The sequence below is a fragment of the Amphibalanus amphitrite genome, unplaced genomic scaffold, assembly GCF_019059575.1.
Source record: "Amphibalanus amphitrite isolate SeventyFive unplaced genomic scaffold, NRLGWU_Aamphi_draft 002345F_arrow, whole genome shotgun sequence".
Taxonomy (NCBI): Eukaryota; Metazoa; Arthropoda; class Thecostraca; order Balanomorpha; family Balanidae; genus Amphibalanus; species Amphibalanus amphitrite.
The window spans coordinates 26,737-43,029 of record NW_024883812.1 but is presented as its reverse complement, the minus strand read 5'-3'; the positions used below and the strand labels follow the sequence as shown (position 1 = coordinate 43,029).

The following is a 16,293-nucleotide window of genomic DNA, read 5'->3' as shown; positions in this document are numbered from 1 at the left end:
CTTGACTACTTTAGCCGTGTGTTTGGGATCATGTCTTGCTGGAACTTCCAGTTGTTGCCGAGTTCCAGCTTCTCTGCAGATTCCTTCAGGTTTTCGTCCAGAGTTGGATATAGTCCTCCTTTCTCAAGGTGCCCTGGATCCTGACGAGGTTTCCTGTGCCGCGGGAAGAGAAGCATCCCCCAACGTGATGTTTCCGCCACCGTGCTTGACGGTTGGCACCGTGTTCTTGGGATTGTAGGCCTCTCCTTTACTCCTCCAAACATATGCTGCAGCATCCATGTGCCCAAACAACTCCAACTTCGTCTCATCAGACCACAGGATGTTTGCCCAGAAGTTGGAATCTTGCTGCATATTGCCTCTAGCAAAGGCCAGGCGAGCCTTGCTAGATTGCTACAGGAAGCGACTAGAAGCAGTAATAAGGAACAAAGGATATGCTATCGACTACTGAAGAAAGACACTGAACTCTGAAAACCAAGGGTATGAATATTTTTGAACATGGGTGTTTTCAAAGATTCATGAATAAAACAGACCTGAAACTGAATATTTTGTCAGTTGTATGTTGCTGTTATTCATTCCCCTGTTGGTCATATATAAATCATAAATAAGCTCGACAAAATGTTTTCTTTTCATCAAAAAAGCAAAATGGCCGTTTTCACGACGGAACTTTCGCAGAGGAACTTATTTGATACCTAAAAAGTACCTACCCTTAGAGGCCTTAACATCCCTCAAACTGAAATATTTTATGTTCAAAATAATTTTAGAAGTTTAAATCCAGGCATTTTTTGCCCTCAAATCACTTATTTATTTACAAACACAGCAATTTTTGGTTCTAGTAGCCCACCTTTCGACTATGAGGTATTAAATCAGCGTGGCAACTTGCTCCCTCTTTGCTCCCTCGGGTATCTAATACCGGAATTCTTAAAAACAAGGAAAGTATATATCGAGTTCTCTTTTATACCTATTCAGTTATGTTTTAATGGTGATTAAAATATGACAAATTTTTTAATTGCATTTTGTTGTGTGCTGGGAACATTCCGGAGCGGTTACCCATCCCCAGTGCGCGGGTACCCGCCCAGTTTGGTCTGGCGTCTCGCTGTCTGTGTCTGGCTGTCTGGTGTCTCGTTTTGTGATTGGCTGACCGTTGATCGGTCAGTCACGTGATCGTATCGGACGGTCAGGGCCGCGTCGTGCTGGCCGGTCGGTCGGGGGGAGTCGGTCGGTCACCGCTGAGCCAGCCGTCGGTATGGTGCTGTTGCTAAAGTAAAATATACCGCACCCGGTTTAACAGAGTGTCTCAAGATACAACAGTGGCGACGGGGATGAGATCCCACGGCAAGATGAGTGATTCAGATGAGAGGAAGCCGGCAACAGGTATCGCAACAATGCACCAGCCCACGGTATGTCTCACGTCCGCCATTGGCGAATTTGATGAACGTCAAGGCACCTGGAGGGATTACATTGAACGATTTGAGTTCTTTTGCGAGGCTCAGGGCATTTCAGAGGATGATAGAAGGAGAGCACTTCTCTTGGCTGGTATTGGGCAAACTGCGTATCAAAGAGTCAAAACCATTCTGGCACCCACCCGACCCTCTGAGATGTCATATAGAGATATTGTCATGGCCGTGCAAGATCATGTGGATCCGAAGCAGTCTGTTATCGTTAGCCGTTTCCGGTTCCATCAAAAATGTCAAGGATCAGAACAGGGGATAAAGGAGTTTGTGGCTGACTTGAAAGTCATGGCCGATCCATGCGACTTTGGATCAAGTAGAGATGATATGTTACGCGACAGATTTGTGTGTGGACTCGCTGATCAGGCGTTGCAGAAGCGGTTGTTGACCGAGGAAGATACTCTGACGTTCCAACAGGCGCAGCGGATCGCACTGGCAGCAGAGACGGCGACGAAGAGCGCAAGACAGCTGGCTGCCCAGTCATCCGATCTAGCGGCGCAGGACGTTCACAGAGTTGGATCTGCACGACAGGTGAAAGGGTCACCATCCAATCGGTACGTCAGATCGGAATGTTTCCGCTGCGGAGGCACTAATCATTCACCTCAAACATGCCGCTTTAAGACGTACAAGTGTCATTCATGTGGCGAGCAGGGTCACTTAAGTCGCAAATGTCGCAAAAATGATCAAGATCATGTGCGCGCCTCGCAAGCTAAATCTACACACTGTGTACTGACTGATGAGTCTGTCAGAGTATCAGAGCCTAGTCAGGCTGCTGAAGAGGATAATGTTTGCAGCGTGTACACTGTGGGTGAAGCAAGGTCCCCTCCAATCACAGTTGACATCATAGTGTTTGGTGTGCCCGTTACCTTTGAGGTTGACACAGGATCGGCATCCACGCTGATGAATGCCCGCACCTTTGAGGTGGTGAAGACTACAGGCGGCGACGACAGCCTTGAACTTCGGCGAAGCAGCGCCAGGCTTCGGACGTACACGGGTGAGCCCATCCCGGTCGAAGGGGAGTTCAGTGCCGTCATCCATTACGGTGAGCAGCACCTGGAGCTTCCCGTCGTCGTGGTCGACACTGCAGGACCCAATCTTCTGGGAAGGGACTGGATGAAGTTCCTTCAGCTCGACTGGCAAACCATCAAACAGGTCAGAGGTGATCCTGGGCGGGGACAGTCAATGGGTGCAGAGCTGCAGAAAAAGTACCGTGATGTGTTTTCTGCTGATCTAGGGTGCCTGAAAGACGTGGAGGTGAAGTTTGACGTCAATGAGGATGCAAAACCATGTTTCTATCGCCCACGGAACATTCCCTATGCCTTCAGGAAACGCGTGGAGGAGCAGCTGGACGCAGAGGTCGAGGCTGGGGTCCTCGAGCCAGTGCGCACTGCGGACTGGGCGTGCCAAATCGTCCCGATAGTGAAGCCCGACGGTAAAATCCGCATATGCGGAAACTTCAAACTGACAGCTAACAAAGCCATTCGAGTAGACAGACACCCCCTGCCCAAGGTCCAGGACATGTTTGCCCAACTGGCTGGGGGAAAGGTGTTTGCCAAGCTAGACTTAAGCCGTGCATATCAACAGTTGAAAGTAGCAGAGGAGCACAGACACTTGCTGACAATCAACACTCACCGTGGACTGTATCGTTACCTGCGGCTACCGTACGGGATAAACTCAGCTGTGGGAATCTTTCAGCGTGAAATGGAAAAGCTGCTGGCTGGCGTGCCAGGAGTCTTCATCTTCCTCGACGACATCCTGGTCTCTGGACGGGCTGAAGACGAGCTCGTGTCCCGTCTGGAGCAAGTGCTGCAACGACTCCAGGACTCCGGACTTCGGGTGAGACCGGACAAGTGTCACTTCTTGGTCCCCCGCGTTGAGTATCTTGGTCATGTCGTCGACAAAGATGGCCTTAGTACCACGGAGGCCAAGGTTCGAGCCATAACCCAGTCACCTCCTCCCACAAATGTCTCTGAGCTGAAGTCGTTTCTCGGCATCGTCAATTATTATTCCCGGTTCATCCCCAGCAGAGCCCAAACGCTACACCCGCTCTTTGAGCTCCTCAAAAAGAGTACGCCGTGGTCCTGGGAACAAGAGCATCAAAGGGCTTTCGAGGAATGCAAACGATTGCTCACGTCCAACCAACTCCTGGTTCATTTTGATCCTGACCTCCCACTAGTCCTCACCTGTGACGCCTCCGCTCGTGGGATCGGAGCTGTGCTCTCACATGCGTTTCCAGATGGGTCTGAGAGGCCGATAGGATATGCGTCTAGGACGCTACAGACAGCAGAAAAGCAGTACAGTCAAATCGAAAGAGAGTCCCTAGCTATCATATTTGGTGTCACCGCCTTCCGTGACTACTTATATGGGGCAAAATTTGAACTGGTCACAGATCACAAGCCTCTTATCAAGCTCTTTGGAGAGAACAGCGGCATGCCAGAGATGACAAGCGCCAGAATCAAACGCTGGGCGCTGAAGCTTTCCCAGTATACCTATACGATCAGATACAAGTCAACAAATGACATTGCTCACGCTGATGGTCTGAGCCGACTGACACAGTCAGTAGGGCAGAGTCACATCCCTCCTGAGGAAGAGGATGTCTTACTCATCAATTACCTTGAAGAGGCCAACATTTTGAGTGCCCCTAAAGTGGAAAGACTGACGAACAGGGATCCTGTTCTCAGCAAGGTCATCCATTGTATTCGAATGGGATGGCCACAGAACGTGAGCTCTGATCTGAAACCCTATGCAGATAGACAGACTGAGCTCTACATGATCGGAGGCTGTGTAATGTGGGGAACAAGAGTGGTCATACCTGAGGCGGCTCGAAAGTCTGTCCTGGAAGAACTCCACAGTTGTCACTTCGGGGTAGTCAAAATGAAAGCTTTGGCTAGAACAACAGTTTGGTGGCCTGGGATTGACCGAAATATCGAGGAGCTAGCCGCATCATGTTTTGTATGCAGATCCCAGAGTCCAGATCCTCCTAAAGAAGAGCTACATCCGTGGCAATATCCAGTGAAGGCCTGGTCCAGACTGCACATTGACTTTGCCGGCCCGAGGAAGGGCAGGTATTACATGGTTGTCTGTGATGCCTTTTCAAAATGGATCGAGGTAGAGATCATGAGTTCCATTGATGCACGTACCACGATCAAGAAACTGACTTCAGTATTCGCGCGTTTCGGTCTGCCCGACGTCATTGTCACAGACAATGCCCCAACATTCATTAGCTCAGAATTCCAAGAGTTTTTGAACAGGAACAGCATTCAGCATCGCACGATAGCCCCTTACTCGCCTGCTTCGAATGGCTTGGCTGAACGTGCTGTCCGAGAGCTCAAGGTACGGCTTGACAGATTGACTGACGTATGTGCTGAGGAGGCTGTGTCTAAATGGCTTTTCTTGTACAGGGCGACGCCGCACGCAACGACCGGGGAGTCTCCTGGCAAGCTGCTCATCGGATACAAGCCGGTCACCAGGTTCGATAAACTGAAGCCGGACCTTCAAGGTAACGTGATCAGGAAACAGGAGAACTTGGTAGAAAGTCACAAAAGAAGGCATACTCGAGTGAGGCCTGCGTTTGTTGTTGGTCAAACTGTGTGGGCTCGGAAATTCGGCAGAGAGAAGGCTGTGTGGTGCCCTGCTATTGTTGTCAAAAATCGTCATCCTCTGTACTGGGTCCGGATGTCCAATGGGCAGGTACACAAGCGTCACATCAATCAATTGTACTCACAGGCTGCATCGGCGCCCAGTCTGGAGACTGCTGAGGAGCTGGAGCACGGTGGCGACATCTGCGGCGCCGATGTCCCCGATCGTCTGGCCGGCCGTTCCGCTACTGCTCCCGCTGCTGCTGCGGAGCCGGCTGAACCGCCTGCTGAGCGTCTGGAGTCGGCCATCGGCGGCGCCGCGTCGACCTCTCCTGCTCGGCCGTCGACACTGAGACGAGATGAGAGCGCCGGTCGCGTCTTCCCGGAGCGTCACGTGCCAGACGCTGCGCTACAGCGAGTGGAGCCCGGTGTCGTCTCCTCTCGATACTCCCCGCCGCGATTCGACCGCGGCTCACTATCTGGTGAACCATCGCCGGAGCGTCCGTCCGTGAGCGCGAATGTCCCCAGGCAGATGGGCGTTGACGCTGACGCTCCACGACGATACCCGCTTAGAAATAGACGGCCTGTGGTGCGCTACTAGAGGTCATAATGTATCTGTCGAAGTTGATTTTGTTTAATTGCAAGGCTAACTCTTGATTTAAATGGGAGGGTGTTGTGTGCTGGGAACATTCCGGAGCGGTTACCCATCCCCAGTGCGCGGGTACCCGCCCAGTTTGGTCTGGCGTCTCGCTGTCTGTGTCTGGCTGTCTGGTGTCTCGTTTTGTGATTGGCTGACCGTTGATCGGTCAGTCACGTGATCGTATCGGACGGTCAGGGCCGCGTCGTGCTGGCCGGTCGGTCGGGGGGAGTCGGTCGGTCACCGCTGAGCCAGCCGTCGGTATGGTGCTGTTGCTAAAGTAAAATATACCGCACCCGGTTTAACAGAGTGTCTCAAGATACAACACATTTCATATAAGAAAACACGCAAAACAATGAAACAAAAATAACTACGGCAGATAATTACCGTCAGGTATCTAATTCCGACCAATCAGCACCTCAGTAGGATATGACGTCATACAAGAATGGTGGTGAAGGCCGTTTGCAGTCCCGGCCGGTAGGTCACGTGACCGCCGGGCGCCTCGGGTCACGCGGCGGTCGGGAGTCGGACGCGGGGCGTGGTCGCGGGCGGACGCGCGGGGCATCATGCTTTGCTTTGCTTGCTTTGTCAACTTCATATAACTTACTATCGCATTCGTGTGAAAGCCAAACACTGCTCAGTGCCTTTAGAAATTGAGTTTTGGAAAGCTCAAGTCCCTATAGCTCCTCAGGTCGGCAACAGTTGAAGCCTCATCTGAACCCATGTGCAAAAAAACGAGGGTAAGGAACCTTGTGTTGCTTTTTCTTTTACCGTCATAATTATCTCAAACCATCACAATTTTGAGTTGCCACATTGTCTGCTTCACTACATTTGTGTAAAACTTGGGTGAAGGCTGGTGGCTCAAAGAAAGGTGAAGATATTTCTTTAAGTGCCTAATCCGTGAAATTGAAATATCCCGGCTTTACAAATCTACACTTTTCATTTTCTCCACGATACATTTTTTAAAATTGTTTAAATTTTATATACATTTGTTAAAATCGGGGCTTTGGTTTTGTGTAAACTAGATCATAAAGTTTACTATAGTTTTGTGTAACCTGATGGCTGAAGAAAATAGTAATTTTGCTAAAATGATGTGCGGAAATTTGTTGCTTTCCAAATCAAATTACTCATACCTATATTTCATTCAAAATTAGGAGGCATTATTACTGTTTTTTTCTTGTAACATGAACTGAGTTTGGGTACGGTGCTCCGGAAACGTTGTGGAACTTTAAGCTAGCTAGAGCAGTTTCCATAAAAATTGTTTAGATAGTTGACATGGCTTGTTGACAACTCTTTTGCTGTTTCTAAAAAAAAGTGAAAAAATATTTTCCTGCATTAATCACACAAGGCATGTTATTCTCATAAGCTATCGAATGTGTGTGTGTGTGTGTTTTTTAAGCTGTTTTTTTTTAAGCTTTTAAGCTGTAACTTCAGTTACTTCACTTTAGAACATATTGCCCAGAATGCGTCACTGATCATGAGCTGGTATATCATATCATATGTAGCAAATACATAAATGAGAATAGTGTGTCATGAATTTTTGTGCATGATTCTGGATCATCTGTAATTACATCAAAGGCTCGGCTCAAGAGTGTCCTGCCGACCAGCTTATGCCCAACCCTTTCTGTCCGCAGAACGTCGCCTGCGACTCCCGCACGCCGTTTGCCCTGGCCGTCCATACTGGTCTTCGCGCTGCGAGCCGCGCTGGAGTTCGCGGCGGCGTCGTGGAGCTCCCATCGGGACGGCGTGTGATGCCCGCGTCGAGCTTATAAGCCGTGAGCTTCGATTGGCGGCTCACGCGGTCACCAGCTGTATGTACAGCCTCGGCCCCGACGACCCCGCTAATGGCCGAGACCGGCATACCCCCGGCATGGGTCCGCTGTCCGGCGCAGCGCTGGCCGCCCGCATGCTATGCTACTTTTGGCTGTATCGCTGCCCAAGCGGGAGCGCGCTCCACGCTGCGGAAGAGGTACACGTTGCGACCCGACTGAGGACTGCAACCGGATGGTGACACGTCGGCCTCTGCGCCCTGGCCGGGGCAGGCGTGACCGACGTCACAGTGGAGGAACGCCCAAACAAGACCAACCCACCGTCGGAGCAGCATGGAAATATCATGTTCTGCCTGGACGTCGGACCCGGCGGCCGCAGTGCACCTGCACACGTGCGGAGAGGGGCGCTGGAGGCTACTCTGGAGCTTCTGCCATTCCGCGGCGCGACTGCTGGCAAAACGGCGGCGATTGAGGCGGTTGGGAACAGCTGCAGCAATGGTGATGGCGGTGATGGCGACATGGCGGTTTGGGACTTCATCTCAGCGCGGCCGCCGCCCAGGCGCCGCTGCGCCCGGCTGCTCAGCCACCTACCGGATGGCGAGGTGGCCCTTACGGCCCTCACGCCCGTTCGGTCTGCGGCCACGTTGTGGGGTGGCGGTCGCGGGGTTAGCGGCGTTGGACTTCGTCCTTTATCCAGACTGCACCGTACCATCTGAACGGATGGATCTGCCAAGAAAGATGACATCCAATGCGGCTATGAGGCGATCACAAAGCTTCACCAAGAGCTTCTCCTTCATGGGGCCGGCCGGCCGTTAAGTCGCAACACCGGCTGCCGAGTGCCAACAGCTGCGTGCGCTGGCGCCGACGCGTTGTGGGCCGCGCTGCTGACGCCCAAGCTGCGATATCAACCATCTATGAATAAGTGGCAGCGGTGGCGGCTTGTCAGTTGTTAACGTGCCTTAACAGACGTTGCGAATAGCCCGCGTTGGAATCGCATGGTTGGGAACACAACGCAAGTAAAAATGGGCTTCCTTGATGAACCTACTTTTTAAGCATTGTAGCTTTTGTAATTTTGGATGTTTTGCTGTAGATATTATTTTCTACATATATACTATATAGGCACTCACGTGCTTTAAATCGCGCAATGCAATTGAACCATGGTAAAGACAATGATAAATGAACTGAGAGCTGACATGTCCCATGCTTTGTGTGTGTATGTGTGTGTGTGTTTTTTTTTTTTTTGGCGAGTCGATAAAAGTGGTTTTGGACACTGGATGAGTTTTTAGGGGTGTGGTGAGGGGGATGTAATTCCACAGACCTTCTGTCAGATTCACTAATGCAGTAGGTCTGTGCGGTGTTAAGTTATCGGAGCATTCTTTGAAAGTCGTGAATAGGGCCACCGAGTACCTAAAGCCGTGATATTCCCCCACAAAAACTTCTTTTAAATAACCGGGGATAGGTACATGAGCAGAGTAAATGCTATTACGAACGCCTATCACAATGCTGAGCGAATAGGAAAATCCATAGATGGAGAATTGTGCCGCGTTACGGGTGCTCGGGCGCAGCCAATCCACCGTTACCCCAGCGGTGACCTTGACCCGCATCGTCTGTCTCGGCTCCAAAGCCAAACCGGCGTGGAATTGGGAGCGTTCGAGCACTCATGGTCCAGCGCAATTCTCCACCTAAATCCATTCCTGATACACATTTGCTTGCTCATAGTCATGTAACCCCGGTAAATTCACCCAACTTTCATATTGGTCGCTCCATAGACAGATGGCCACAGAGATCAACTTAAAAGGCCATTGTTGGATTCATTTAGTGGAGATCATGGCCCTGTTTCACCGGTGATAGCAGCACGCTGCTATCACGTTTCGCGAGCTGACGTCATGTCATGACGCCATACTGCTGACGTTATGGGCAGTTCCGGCGCACGATGGCCGCGACCTTGGCCGCGGCATTAAGTGACGTATGAGACTAATAGTAAGAGTTTACGCAGTCATTATAGTATATTTATTTTTATTATATATCTTTTTTAAATATGATGTATTTAAAAGAAGTTGGGTTTAAGGAAAATCTGGACGTAAACTTCGAACATTTAGTTGATGACGTAAAACAATATTGCGGCAATCGTGCGCCAGAATTGCCCCTTACGTCAGCAGTATGACGTCATCACATTACGTCAGCTCGCGCAATTTGATAGTAGCGTGCTGCTATCACCGGTGAAACAGGGCCCATTAAAGAGCCGTGACAGGCCACAAGTCGCGTGACATCATACGTGTAACGACCAATGACGTCGGCCTGCAAAACCCAATGGAAGCGGCTAGCAGCGTGCAATAAAACAGGGCGCTGCTTTCTAAATGTCTGTCGTGCGCCATAAATGAATATATTCTTTGTAGCCTGGCAACTCAGTATCTTTTTTTAACTATTGTACTAGTATTTAATAATTTCATAATTTTATAATTGTGCTTACGCTTTATGTTGATATTAGTGATAAATCCTTAGATAAAGTAAATCGATGTGATATTTAATAGAAAAACAGCAAACTAACGCACCATTCATTCGAAAGCTGGGGAACCTACTAAAAAGAACTACTAAAATTCCTGAGGAACCAAAGGATCAAATGGGGATTAAATAGATGCCTGCTATTCCGTCGTGAAAACGGCCAATATGTCGTAAATTAACAAGGGTATGAATAATTTTGAGGACGACTGTATATATATATATATATATATATATATATATATATATATATATATATATATATATATATATATATATATATATATATATATATATATATATATATATATATATATGTCGTAGGTATCGGGTGAAATCCGGCATTTCATGAAATGTCTAGGCATTACATGGAATGCCGGCAAAAACTGAAATCTTCGTAGAAATACGGGCGTTACAGCGAATGTCTGAAAATTTTAGGCTTTTCATGAAGTGCCAGGGGGAGGCCAGGCACTCCCTGAAATATGGTCAAAACCAATTGAGTTCACTCGTTGCCTAGGCATTACATGAAATGCCCGACTGACGGCCGGCACTTTCTGAAACGATTACCGCAGCGAGAACGGACCCCGGGCCCCGGACCCCCGGTTGGATGGGGCCCGGACCTCCGGGAGAACGGGCCCGGGCCTCCCGGAGAACGGGCCCAGGCCCCCGGGAGAACTGGCCCGGCCCCACGTGGATGGGTCCGGGCCCCGAAAGAACGTGCCCGGGCCTCCCGGAGAACGGGCCCAGGCCCCCGGGAGAACTGGCCCGGGCCCCCTGGGTGGATGGGGCCCGGGACCCCCGTAGATGGGTGCGGGCCCCCGGGAGAGCGGGCCCCGGGTGGACGGGGCCCGGACCCCCTGGTGGATGGGGCCCGCGCCCCCGGGAGAAGGGGGCCCGGGCCCCCGGATGGATGAGGCCCGGGCCCCCTGGTGGATGGGCCCCGGAGCCCCGAGTGGACGGGGCCCGGGTCCCCGTGTGGATAGGGCCCGGGCCCCCGGTTGAATGGGGCCCGCTAGGGTGACCCGCTTGCTCCGCAACGCGAATAAGGGGTATTTTCGATCGGTGGGCGTTTGGCTGGTCTCGTGTCCGTGGATTATGTATCACGATCCGTGAAATATCTCGTAGTGTTAGCCCATTTTACACCAATACGATAACGTCCCTCCCCTCCCGATCGCCGGCGTGTATATGCACACAACCGTCCGCGTACGAAAAGTTTTGTTACAGAGAGTGCCGGTCGTCTTTTGGGCAATCCTTGCAATGCCTAGGCAAGGCGTGTACTCAGTTAATTTTGACCATATTTCAGGGAGTGCCTGGCCTCCGCCTGGCATTTCATGAAATGCCTAAAATTTTCAGGCATTCGCTGTAACGCGCCTATTTCTACGAAGATTTCAGTTTTTGCCGGCATTCCATGTAATGTCTAGGCATTTCAAGAAATGCCGGATTTCACCCGATGCCTACGACATATATATATATATATATATATATATATATATATATATATATATATATATATATATATATGTTGACCTCGAAAGGTCAAGGTCAAAGGTTGACCTCAGGTCACGTGACCTCGAGGTCATCATGTATATTATTCGATGCGTCTTGACGAGCTGAACACAATGAGACCATCCGCGCGGCTGTATCTTGTTCCTGTACGGAGTTATTGGCAAAAAACCTTTTGTGACCTTTGATGACGTCACATGACCTTACAGCTGCCCAACAGCAAAACTGACATCAAGGTAGTGAAGGTTGATCGTATATGAAGTCATATATGGTATATGGGGCCATTCCGACCCGTTTTAGTGGTAAAAACAGGGGGTTGATTTTTCCCCCATTGACTTATACCTAATGGGGAGGTCGAGAAATTGACCTGACCTTAGGTCACCGATAACAAAATTCCGAGATATACAAATTGTAGCTACTAATGACTTCATAATATCCTGCGACTTTCAAAGGCCTCCGACATCTACTGTAGCTCTGGCACGGTGACAAAGTTGCAAAAAAGTGACTTGAGGTTGGGTCATTCAAAGTGACCTGGTGACCTGACCTTAAAAGTTAGGAGGTTCAAACTTGCACACCATGTGTAAAATTGATAAGAGAATAGTCGTACCAACTTCCGCGGCGCTACGCGCCGCGGTTTTCCCGCTATTTGCGAAAAACCTCAGGGGGGGGGGCGGATATCCGCCCCCCCCCCGTCGGTGCGCGTGTTAAGGTAATAATGTTGACAGTGTGTTGAAATATCCAGTGGGCTCACCTTTGGTCACCTCGACGACGTGTCCCATTCGCACCGACATCTCGCGGTCGTCGATGGCGTCGCTGACCACGGTGACGGCGTCGACGGCGCGCAGCGGCTGCCCGTCCTGCCAGGCCGTGTACAGCAGCCGCGTGCGGTTGTTCTCCACGTTGACGTTGTGCACGTACACCTGGACGGGGCTGGCACTGTCCCGGGCGCGCCGGACCCGGCCGGACCGACGGGGGACGGGGAGGGGAATGGGGTCGCTGCGGGTAATGAGTTTGGGAGAGAAGGCCTCGATGTTTGTTGAATATAGTGGAGATTCTTTTGAGAGAGTGACAGACGGATCGACGTTGCGTGACGGCTCGGATGCTATTTTTCGAACATCGAGGGATGGGTTCGCGTCAGACTGCGAGAGCGATCTCATCCCGGAACGCAGCTGCAGTCGTTCCCATGGTCCGCCAACTGTGGAACGTTCCACCCGTTCTCGTCCCTCCGAGCCCGGCTGGGTCTGCGGCGGAAGTTCCAGCTCCTGTTCCCTCCTCCCGCCCGGAGCCTCCCGTCTCTCCCGTCGCCTCCTTTTGCGGTACTCGGCGTACGCGTCGTTGAAGGCCTTGCTGAGGCGCGCCTCTACGTCTCGAACGAACGATTCGTCCACGTGCTCTGGGGCGAACTTGAGCACGGTGACTATCCAGAACTCGGGCTCCGGCACCGAGCGTTTGTAGGTACCGTTCCCGATCTGCGCCCCCGGCACTCCGACCGGAGGAGACGCGACGGTGGCGTCCTCTGCGCCGCCACCGGCTCCCCGCTGACAGGGAGGACAGGTGGCGCTAGTGTCGGCCGGCAGAGTGGACACCGTGTCTTCACCATCCTGAGGCTCGAGGGTAGATGATTCCTCTTCTGGTGAAGAAGATGGCGTGGTGAGTTCTTCTTCAGTGTTCGGTGAAAAGGTGGTTTCGATGTTGATTGCAACCGTCAGAACCGTATCGGTAGTTTCTGTTCCGTCACCATCAGACGTATCTGTGACCTCATTTGGCACTGTGGTAGTGACCTCCTCCTCAGCATCCAGCCCAGGAGGAGTTTCTGAGAAGAATGGCGACGCCGACGGAGCTGGAGACAGAGTTGTCGCCTTCTCCTCAGACGCGGAAGCCTGGGACGAGGTGAGAGTCGGTGTCTGAGCCGGAGTCGGAGTCGGAGTCGGACTCGGACTCGGAGTCGGAGTCGGAGTCGGACTCGGAGTCGGAGTCGGGGCGCTGGAGCTCACCAGCGAGGGCTCCGAGTTCCTCACCAGCTGTATGTCGAGTGTGGAGCTCTCCGGAGTCGGAGTCCGGTACCGGGGGGAGACCGACCCACTGCCGGGGACGATGTCGTCCGGCTGCAGGGTGATGATGTCAAACAGCCCGGTCAGGGCGGTCTCAGGTGACACGGACGGGTCGGCGCCCGACACTGGCGTTCCCCGGCCGTCTCCCGGGGGTGGAATCCACACCGGAGTGACGTCATCATCGTCAGGTGAGCTCCCAGCGGTGGTGGTTCCGCCGCCTCTTATCGGCTCTGTAGGAGATCCCTCTGCGATTGTAAAGGTCTCCTCCAAGTACGAGCCATCCGTTGTGGTAGAACTTCTGCCGTCCTGGATACCTCCACCAGTGCCCTCGCCCGTCCATAACACTCTTGGGACCGTCGATGTGACATCTGACGTCATTTCAGGCTCTGACGTAACCGATCCATAGATTGGTGACGTCAGAGATGAGTCGGTGCTGGCGGCAGACTCTGACAGCTCGCTGCTCGTCCCTTCCTGACCTGCTGGAGAAGTTGATACATCCAGGCCGGGTACTGTGCTCGTCGAGACTGTCTCTCCTGTCCAGCTGGTCGATGTCGCCTCATCTGGACGCGGTGAAGACTCGGTCGAGGTCAGAAGGTCTGTCTGAGTCCCTCCCGCAGCCGGTGAGGACCAGGTCGAGGTCATGCCATCTGTCTGCGTCTCCTCAGAGGTCGGGGAGGACGCGGTATCCGATCGTCCTCCCCGTGTCGCTGTGTCGTCTCCTGCCGTCCCAGTAGCGCCACCTGGCGAGGTCTCCCACACCGGCGGACTGTCTGTGACGGTCTCCCAGGTGCCGGTGCTCGACTCCTTCCATACCGCACCCTCCCCCTCTGTCGGCTCCTCTGTTCTGTCCTCTCCAGGTACAGGAGTCGCCGTTTGGGACAGGGTCACATCGTCCGACCCGTCTCCGGTCATTGACCCCGTCGTGAGGTCAGGATCAGTCAGCTGGCTGTCCGGGACCGGCGGTGTCACGGCGGACTCCGTAAGGCTAGACGTGGGGGTAGAGGTGATCGTACTTGTGTCGAGGTCAACCTCAGATGTGATGGTGATCGTTGGGTCAGTGGTCGTCTGTTTGCCCTCGGTATAGTCGGTGAAGTTCCTATCTTCACTGGGAATTTCGGTGACGTTTAAAGCTTCCTCGGTATACGAATAGGTTACATATCCAGCTGCCTCAGTTGCCTCGGTGTCGGAAGCGTAGGTACTGAGCGCAGTGCTGCCACCACCTTCCTCAGTCTCAGTCACCTTGATGCCCGACTCTGTCGTTTGATCGACACCCAACGAACTAGACTGAGTCGAGCTCGTGCCTTCTCTGTCCACGGAGCTGGAGCTGACGGTCTCAGCGGCGCCCGAAGTCGTGGTCACGTTATCATACAGCCTCTCCGGATCAGTTGTCAGAGCTGTGGGAGTGGTATCGGGCGCAGCGGTGGAGCTGTCTGGAACCGTGCTAAATTCCGCCAGTCCTGTAAATGTAGACGACTCCTGGGTGGTTCTGCCTTCTGTATAGAACGTGCTATCGCTGGGAAATAAATCTCTCAGTGGAGTCACATCCAGGTCAGTCGTCAGCCCAGGCGTAGTAGAGGTGAGACCTGCCTCCTCTGAGAAACTGGTGACGTTTTCAGTGGTGGTACTCGGCTCAACTGTACTCTGATCTGGCGTAACCATGGTCTCGGTTGTCGACCTGTCATCCTGTAGGGAAGGATATGTGACTGAAGTTGTGCTATCTTCTACAGGATTCGCAGTCGAGCCACTTTCAGCTGTCACTCCATACTCAGTCGAAGCGCTATCATATTCATATTCATTAGTGCCGTTTCCATTTGTGACTTCTATTCCACTTGTGATCGGTTCATTAGTGACTTCATATTCACTCGTGCTGCTTTGTCCAACCATCCCGTACTTTGTCGTACTTGTGTCGTCACTAGCTTCGGTTGTATTACTTTCAAAGGAGGATTCGTAATCTGTCGTGCTGCTATCAGCGACAATGCCGTGTTCAGTTGTATCACTATGCTCCGTGCCTTTATACGCCGTCGTTCCCATGCCATCTGCAACCCACGACTCGGTTATACCACCACTGTCCTTTGTGATTCCAGACTCAGTCGCACTACTGTCAGTGGTGACTCCATATTCAGTCATACCACTGTCATGTGTGACTCCATATTCAGTCGTACGACTGCCATGTGTGACTTCCTCAGTCGTATCACTGGCATGTGTGACTCCATATTCAGTCGTACCACTGTCATGTGTGACTCCATATTCAGACGTACGACTGTCATGTGTGACTCCATATTCAGTCGTACCGCTGTCATGTGTGGCCCCGTATTCAGTAGCACCACTGTCATGTGTGACCTCATATTCAGTTATACCACTGTCATGTGTGACCCCGTATTCAGTTATACCACTGTCATGTGTGACTTCATATTCAGTAGCACCACTGTCATGTGTGACTATTTCCTCAGTAGTATCACTGCCACTCGTGACTCCACGTTCAGTAGTTACACCACTGTCAATGGTGACTCCATACTCAGTCATATCAAGAGTGACTCCATATTCAGTCGGCCTTTCATCCGTCACACCTCTGTCACTCGTCACCGCGTCACCTTCCGTGACGGTCTCGCCTGTCACACCCGTCTCTATCGTGACGGAGCCGTCTGTCACAACAGTCCCTATCGTGTCAGAGCCGTCTGTCACTCCTGCGCCGGGCGCGCGGTCCTCACGCGGCTCTGTGCCCTCTCCCTGGCCGTCGGACGATACCGTCGTAGTACTCCCATCCATCGACCAAGCGGTGCCGTGAGAATCGATGCTGCCCGCGGCCGC

The 16,293-nt window shown here is 52.1% G+C and overlaps 1 protein-coding gene across 3 annotated transcripts; it reads left to right on the top strand.

The window, feature by feature from the left end:
- The first annotated feature begins 1,013 nt into the window (after positions 1 to 1,013).
- On the top strand, positions 1,014 to 5,968 carry LOC122376845. Of its 3 annotated transcripts, XM_043356816.1 has the most exons (6): positions 1,020 to 1,397; positions 1,866 to 2,600; positions 2,774 to 2,880; positions 3,144 to 3,284; positions 4,850 to 4,947; positions 5,175 to 5,968. In XM_043356816.1, exons 1-6 carry the CDS (start codon positions 1,320 to 1,322, stop codon positions 5,204 to 5,206), a joined length of 1,191 nt encoding a protein of 396 aa, XP_043212751.1. In that variant the 5' UTR covers positions 1,020 to 1,319; the 3' UTR covers positions 5,207 to 5,968. The 3 variants fall into 3 exon arrangements, 2 of the variants coding, with proteins under 2 accessions (XP_043212750.1, XP_043212751.1); XM_043356815.1 differs by having other exon boundaries at positions 1,014 to 2,600; XR_006255711.1 differs by having other exon boundaries at positions 1,020 to 2,002; positions 2,370 to 2,880.
- The last annotated feature ends 10,325 nt before the right edge of the window (positions 5,969 to 16,293 follow it).